We start from the raw sequence: 7,917 nt of genomic DNA on the forward strand, positions 1-7,917 counted from the left end.
GGCTAGCGCCTTCCTCTGACGGCGACGGCAGTAGGAGGTGCCTCCGCCGAGACAGGCTCTGCCAATTCCCGTAAAAGAATACACGTTTTTGTGACTTCTGTTCCAAAACACAGTTGTACCGGTACAAGCCACGGCACAGACCCCCTCCTTTCCCCTTTCCACCCTCCCTCTGCTCTGCTCCTACCGAGGCTCGCAGTGCGTTTCGCTCTCCCTTTGCCTTGGTCCCGTGAAAACTCGTGTTTCATGAACACCTTTGCTTCCCTTGTCTCGGCTCCTCCTCGCATTCCCACGGGATCCCTTCTGTAACCTGCTGCTGATCTGACACAGGAATTTTCTTTGCTAATTCCAAAAGGAAAAAAAAAAAAAATCATTCCTCAGTGAAAAGATGCAGCAGCTGAAAAACCTTAGCAGAAGGGAAAGGTTTAGACGGAGTGATTATGAGAGTTACAGCAATAGAGTTGAAGTGCACTGACAGCTTTTGAAACATCTTCCACACACAGTATTTTTGTCTTCAGCTGCGGGGACCCTTCCATTTATCTCCTGTTATCCATATCGCTGATACCAGCTCTGGTTCCTGTTTGTTCTTCGCTTCCTTTCCTGACTGATAATAAGTGGCCACAAGTTTTGGTGCTTGCAAACTTGTTCATTTCTCTGATTACACCTTGTAACACCTCTCAAGAACTTGTGCGCTGTTAGTATCATTAGACCAGAAGGGCTGCAATTACTGCGCGACCTTTCTTCATATTACCGTGCTAATGCGTTCGGCAATCCTCCTTAACCATGCAGGCTACACAAGATCTACATCAGATCAGTAACAAATCATTAGAGTGGAGAAAACTGCTTTTGAATGGTGATCAGGCCTGGTATGACCTAATGACCAGGTCATGATTCTTGGGAGTTTGTGTGCCCTTTGGGAGTTAGAGGGGAGAACATAACCATGGTATTAAAAAGAAAAATGCCCCAAACCCACTTATTACACTTTTATCCCTCTCTAAAGAAAATCCAAACATACTAGTTGGCAAAAATCCCTCTCTTCTAGCAACCAGTGTTTAAAATTTTCATCATAGGTGTTTGCACTTCTTAAATATGAACCCACCCTAATACAGATGTTCAGAATAGTATATTAAAAGAATTGCTTTACAGTCAATCAAGTATACAGATGAGGGCTACCTCACAGAACACAAATTAACCCCTAGAAGTACATGTAGCTTCTATAAGGTTAGGCTGAACCAAGCTACAAAATTTCTGTTCTCTTAACCACAGATACGTAATGTATGCACTGGGGTATCATAAGTACTGTTCATACATTTGAATTACCATGTATCTCAATAAAAAGCAGTAAGCTTGGAATGAACTTGAGCCTTTGAGCTTCTTCCCTCCTTGATTTCTTTATCATCTGACATTTCCAAGTAACATCAGCCAATACCTCAATGTTAAACAGTATCCCAAAATAAGTAGTCTTTGCTTAAAAACCTGGCTAGAGATTGCTTTCCTGTGATATCCATCCTACAAAAAAACTTTGAGTTTGAAATAAGTCTTAAGATCAAAGAGCTTTTACTCAGAGTACCTCACTACTTAATAAAAACAACAAAAAAACAGTAGTGGCATCCTAGTAGTAGAGCATGTCCAAGGAGGAGGGTTCCCTCCCATCTTATGAGAAAATTCCCTCTGTTAAATGTTATCCAGCCCATGTCAGCAGATATCTTATAATTTCAGCAGTTACTACTTCTTCTGAATTTCCAAGCCTTCTGGTTACAGTGATTACATGCTGCTTGGTAGGAACAGGTATTAGCAATGTAAATAGGATCAAAGTTCTATATTGTTGCGGTTTGAGGCAGGGCTGTTTTTCATCAGGTTATATGGTACTGAATGGCAGCGCCAAGCTATCAATAGTATTAATGCAACTTTAGAAATTCAGCATTCAAAAAATATACATCTAATTCGCATTCACAAGAAGAGCACGTGCAATTTTTATAAGAGTAACTACTACCTAGATACATAATTACTGTTAGCATGTGACTAACATGCTAACATGTATGTGACTTTGAACCAATTCTTGAAAGGGAGACCCCAGATAAAGCAGCAAGATGTTAGTTCATGCCACGTTAAAGTCTCATGACTGAATTCAGGCCTTTGTACCTGTGACACCTACCCCATCTGCACAACAGTCAGTAGCACCACCCCAAGAAAGCCAGAGAACCGTCATCAGAAACTTCCAGGGAGGTGAAAGCTCACCTATGAGAGCAGCAGTGAGTATTCTTGGCACTGCTATGAGTCATTTGTTACTCAGCTATTTGATTAACTTGTAAAGGAATTTTAAAAAAAACAACAAATAAAGCACAACAATCTCCTCTCCCCTAACAATTATTAGGCATAGCAGAGCTTACCTTCTTACTAAATGAATCCTCAGGCCTGTGCTCATAATGAAAGCTAGCACTCCAGCAAAACAAAATCTGCATCCTTTCAAAGTCAGGAAAGCTAAAGAAGAAAACTCTGAAGAGAGCACACTGCTCCAGATGTAGAGAGGATGTTCCCTGTCTGTACAGCAGCAGCCCGTAGAGTATATATACACTTAGAAGAGGAAGTTCTTGCTTTCTCTCTTCTACAGGCACTTTTTTTTTTTTAATTAAGTTTACTCTTCCCTGTTTTGGCTTGTCAGTATTGAACTGACCAGACAATTTTAAAATCTGCACATAAATATCTCTCTTCCCTCAGACACCTACTTTCTACAGACACTTTCACTACCTGCTTAGTTCCCAGGCTCTAGAAAGAGGCTGTGGTAATTAGACTGCAGCTGATGCTCATAACAACATTAAGCAGTCTTTTCAATTAGAGATTTGATGATACAGGTGCACAGTGGTTTACAGGAGTCACTTGTTGGTCTGAAAAATTTGGGAATCCCTTTGCTACACTATTCAGAGCTCTTAGTGACCCAAATAAGCTGATCTACTGTTGCTGATTGTGGCACTTTGAAGTGGTGCCTTTCTCCTAGTTCTGTATATCTGTGTCGTAGTCACGCAAGAGGAATGGAAACTGAACAGCCCTGCTAGTCTCTTGGGTTTTGTATTTTCTCAGCAAACTCTTTCGTTACCTGATGTAAGGTGCTTAAGGTAACAGTTCAGTCAGGAAAAAAACAAAGCTTGTGGCTTGCACCTGTGCTAGCAACGCAGCTTGCTGGTGTGTGCCGAAGGTACTGGCCGTCTAGCCTTCTTTTAAGGTTTTACCTCCTTAGAGACATGTTAGGCAAGAGAGCACCACAGCTTTATCAAAGGCTTAAAATTATTCTGTCGTCCACTGGGGTTTACTCATCTACCCATTTCATAGGCTCCCCCAAGCTCTCTTTTTCTCTTGGTTACTACAAGCCTTCACAATTTCTTTGTTCCTCTTCTTTTTGAGAGGTGGGGGAGAAGTTGCCTTATATCCCCACCGCAGTCCTTCCTAGCACTTGTCTCCTTAAATTCAGACAGCTCTGAAAATAAGTTTCTCACAGAAGCTGGGTTCTTTGTTTCACCCTCCAGAGAAATCTTTTGTTTGTTTGTTTGTTTGTTTCTTTGTTTTAAGCTTCAAGCAAACCCTTTAGAGCTGGATTTGCAAAGATGCCTAAAAGGTAGCTTAGAGCTATAGAAGTATCTGGGCACCTGACAGGTCCATGTTCAGGCAATTTAGAAAACGAGATGCATGTCAGAATCACTAGGCACTACCTGCCTTTGGGACCGTGGCCCTTGATTTTTTTGGGTTTCAGTTTTTGCACAGGTGAAGTGTAGAGACAGTACTGATCTACTGCATATTATATGGATAAAAACGATTTATTAACAGCACTTTGAGATCCTCCGGTGAAGAAATGGATTTACATTGACTTAATATAACTGTAATGGGTTGAGAGGATAAATCCTTGTGATCTTTAGGTCTGATCCTGTGAGAAGAACAGCATCCTTGGTTTCAAACTGAGGTCCTTTGTTCATAAGGGTCACGAGAGTATATGCTTGTGTCCCACTCCTCACATAGATGCTTATTTAGTGGAACAGCTAAATGCTTGATAATGACACTTCTTTTTCCTCCTTTATAGGTGGAAGGTCCAGAAGCACTAGGGTACTTGATTTTGTTTTAATTGCTAAGCCACAAAAGACTGCAAACATGTCTCTGGAAGACATCCACATGAACACCCAGGATTTGCTTGAAAAAAAGCAATTAGATGCTGGAGGATTTGGAACAATTTCTTTATGCTTTCACAAGAAACATGGATATGTAGTATTAAAAAAAGTGTATACAGGACCCCAGCGCACTGAGTAAGTTACAGATCTTAGTTCTGATTTTTATCTTTCAGTTAGTCTAAGGAATCCTCTAAATTCAATGGAGATAAATCTAAATAAAGTGTAATAATTTCAGATCTTTGGATTCTGGAGGTAATGTATGTGGGGAAAATAAGACGATACTAGCAGCTGTCCTGCAAATTTTCCTTTTTTTCCCTCACAAGCCAACTTTTTTAGTTTAAACTCATTGTTCCAGTGAAGTTCCTGTTTTCTGTTGCAAGGTGAGCATGACTGTGAATTGTTAAGAATTGAGGGGACTCTTGCACACTTAAGGAAATGCAGGAACTCAGTGGGCATATGATATTTTCAAGCATGCAGATCAATTTTCAATATAATTGTCCAACCATACATGTCCACTAGGACCTAAACACACATGAGCTATCAGCAGGACTCCAACCCTACATGTATAATACCAAGAATGTAACCCTCTCTCCCTTGAGAAAAAACAGAGTGAGACAAGCTCACTGATTTAATTCAAGGATTGAATTAGCTGTTGATTTCAGTGGATTCAGGTCACATTGCAGAGCCATAACAATCCTAAAACTCTCCCATGAGTCATCCATTAGAGAGAGACAAAAACCCATCTTCTTCTAGTTTGGGTTATAATAAATAAATTAACCGAGTTTTTATTTTGCCAGTGGAAAGCGAATTAAGAGCTTCTAGTAGTTTGCAAACTGCACTGACAGTTTGGCATGAACACAGTTAAAATGGACAAGCCTGCCTGGTTTATTTTTGGGTTTGTGTTTTTACTTTCTCACTACACGGGCTTGTAAGTTTGTTATTCCTTAAAGTCTTGAACCAAAAGTCTTAAGCAAATTATAACTGAGCCTAATGCAAACAGAACAGCCACTTTCTTCTCTAGTACTAGAGGAACACAGAGGGAGAAAGCTGTTTCCTTTTAAGTCACAGGGTACGAAAACATTAGCAAGCAACATAGTCTCAAGATTTTCTTGCATCCTTTTGCCCAATGACTAGAAAAGGAGCAATAGTAAAAAGAAGACTAATATAACGGGTACCATCCTTCTTTAACACCCTTAGTGAGCTCCCAGCTGTGTACCTGTGACTATTGATGGTTGTACCGAGGCCCAGGTAAAGAGTTAGGCTTTGAATTCATCCTAAACCAGTAATCGTTAGTAAATGTTATCACCATCCAGTATGTGGGTGGATATTATGTGGTAATAAATCAATTTTGAACGTGAACATGAATACCAGCCCTCTGGGAAAGAGACCTGTATAGTTTCCTGTACAAGAGGTAGTGGAGTATGTCTTGATCCTCCTTGTCCAAAGGCTCTTTCAGCCCTGCATGTCCTGATCGCACCCAGTTCAGGGATTTGGACATACACAACCAGCAGTGCACCTACAAAAAGAATGCTTATGCACTTTCTGAAAAGCAGGCCTTAAAATCAGGCTGAGCAGACAGTCTCTGTGCAAGGCATTTGAGACTTAGAGAATACAACCTGGCACGAACAAAGCTGTATCAATTCAAAAACAGCTGAAGGTATGGTTCATCTTACAGTGGCTCTAGAAATGTTGACATTTTTGGCCATCGTTTTCATTATGAATCAACAGCATTTTCATCCCTGCGTTCTTTCTAGCCTGGCACCTAAGTTCAGTGTAATTTCTGTTTTACAGATATAATGCTTCCCTCCTTGAAGAAGGCAGGATTATGCGCAGACTGCAGCATGATCGTGTGGTAAAACTACTAGGTATAATTTTGGAAGACGGAAACTACTCACTTGTGATGGAGTATGTGGACCGGGGGAACATGATGAAAGTGCTACAGAAAGTGAGCAGTGAATTGCTTCATCCCTTGCCGCTCCTTAGGGTTGATAAGATGCTTGAAAGGGACAGGATGTTACTGCTATCTCCAAAGAACGGGGTCTTTAGTTTCTAATTCTCCTTTCTGTATTAAAGAGCCAGTGGCAGCCCCACCTTCTCTAGAGGCAGCAGAGGACAGCTACGGCTTTTCTGCGCATCACAGAGGAGCAGACCACAGTTACAGGTTCAGAGTTACAGGAGTGTTTGTAGAGATATGTAGAGAATTTGCTAAAGAAGAATGCTTTTGTAAATATGGAGTGACTCTAGAATTACTTTCATGTGAAAATTTAGATCCAAGAAGGATGTCGGTTCTTTTTTACCCTGGCTTAAGCAGAGCTACTCTTAGGACTGAGAAAGAAACTTTTTTAAAGGCTGTTTTTTAATTTGATGGTTGTAGTAGCATTTTTTAATAGACGGCACTTCTCTTCTTTATTTTAGCTCTCAGTGCCTTTGTCAGTGAAAGGGCATTTTGTGCTGGAGATCACAGAAGGAATGCTTTATCTGCATGAGCAAGGCTTCGTACACAAAGACCTAAAACCAGAAAACATCCTTGTGGACACAGACTTCCACATTAAGGTACTTGTTAGAATGTAAATGGACAAAGCTGATGATCTGTCTTGAAGAATCCAGTTCAGCTGCATTGGTTAATATTCCTGATTGGCAGATGAACTCCTTTGTAATCTAGTGAGCTATCGCTAAGAGAGTGTTAGTAGTGGATCACTGAAGTATAGTGGCCTATAAAACCTCTGAGCCTGAGATTTGTATAATCTTCCCCCCATCTGTGGGAAAAAAAAAATCACTAAGGGTATTAAAAAAAAAAAATAATATTGTTGAGAATTAATGAACTACAAATAACAAAGCAGCTAGAAACTAAAAAACAAACCTTGACACGCAGAGATTGAAACAAAATAACGTCTTATGGCTCATGCCTTTTGTCCTTTATTGCTGTAATTTCTCCTCCTGCCTTCACCTCCTCCTTTTTATTCCTTTCCTTCTTTTGCCTATTATCTTTTCCTCTTTTGTCTCCCTCTTTTTTCCTTTAGTCATCATTTTTAAATGACAGCCAGCAGCTACAAAAAAAGCAGCAGGAAACTACTTCAAAGAATGATTTATAAGCCTGTTCCAAGCCCTTCTATTAACTTTAGTGGGCTTTTGGGTCAAGACACATAGATACAGAACCTACTGCTGAATAAACCTGAGTAGAATTTGCAGCAGTCCTCATCAAAAGTCCTGTCTCTGGTCAAGGTGAGTTGCTGAAATGATCACCCCATTATAGTATGAAACTACAGAATAAATTCCTGTGAAGAGAGCTCTGTCATTTGATATTTCTCACACATATATTAGTGAGAAGTGGTTTGACAAGGTTAATATAGTAGCGAGTCCTAATGCAGTATGAGCAGCTTGCAGGTAAGAGTTATAAACTATATTTTTCGGCCAAAATTAAAAAAACCATCATGATCTGCTTTAAATGTAAATTGGATGGTTTTTTGGGTTTCAGCTTGCTTATACGGACAGGACCAAACTAGGCTATCATCACACTGCATGACAAACTGAACCTGGAACCCAGGATCAAATTCAGAATCGGATCAGACTTCCTTAAGCAGACTTGATCAAAAGTATCATTTAAGGCAGCAGTATGATTTATCTGCTTGTCTAATATTGCCAAAATTTACAAAAGGAAATAGTTGTTCTAGGAAACTACGTAGGAAGATTTATATCATATCTTCCTCTATCACATTAGACCTCCTGTCACTTGTAGACATGAACTTGGACTCCTACTTCTTCAGCA

The 7,917-nt window shown here is 40.1% G+C and overlaps 1 protein-coding gene across 1 annotated transcript in view; it reads left to right on the forward strand.

Annotated features, from left to right (window-relative positions):
- The first annotated feature begins 4,080 nt into the window (after positions 1-4,080).
- Positions 4,081-7,917, forward strand: part of RIPK1 (receptor (TNFRSF)-interacting serine-threonine kinase 1) — a 19,000-nt gene continuing 15,163 nt past the window's right edge. Inside the window, exons 1-3 of the mRNA XM_009580187.1 lie at positions 4,081-4,286; positions 5,943-6,096; positions 6,567-6,704. Coding sequence (XP_009578482.1) covers positions 4,135-4,286; positions 5,943-6,096; positions 6,567-6,704 — 444 coding nt within the window. The 5' untranslated portion in view covers positions 4,081-4,134. The remainder of the gene's footprint in view (positions 4,287-5,942; positions 6,097-6,566; positions 6,705-7,917) is intronic.

This window comes from Fulmarus glacialis, unplaced genomic scaffold, assembly GCF_000690835.1.
Source record: "Fulmarus glacialis isolate BGI_N327 unplaced genomic scaffold, ASM69083v1 scaffold16146, whole genome shotgun sequence".
NCBI lineage: Eukaryota > Metazoa > Chordata > Aves > Procellariiformes > Procellariidae > Fulmarus > Fulmarus glacialis.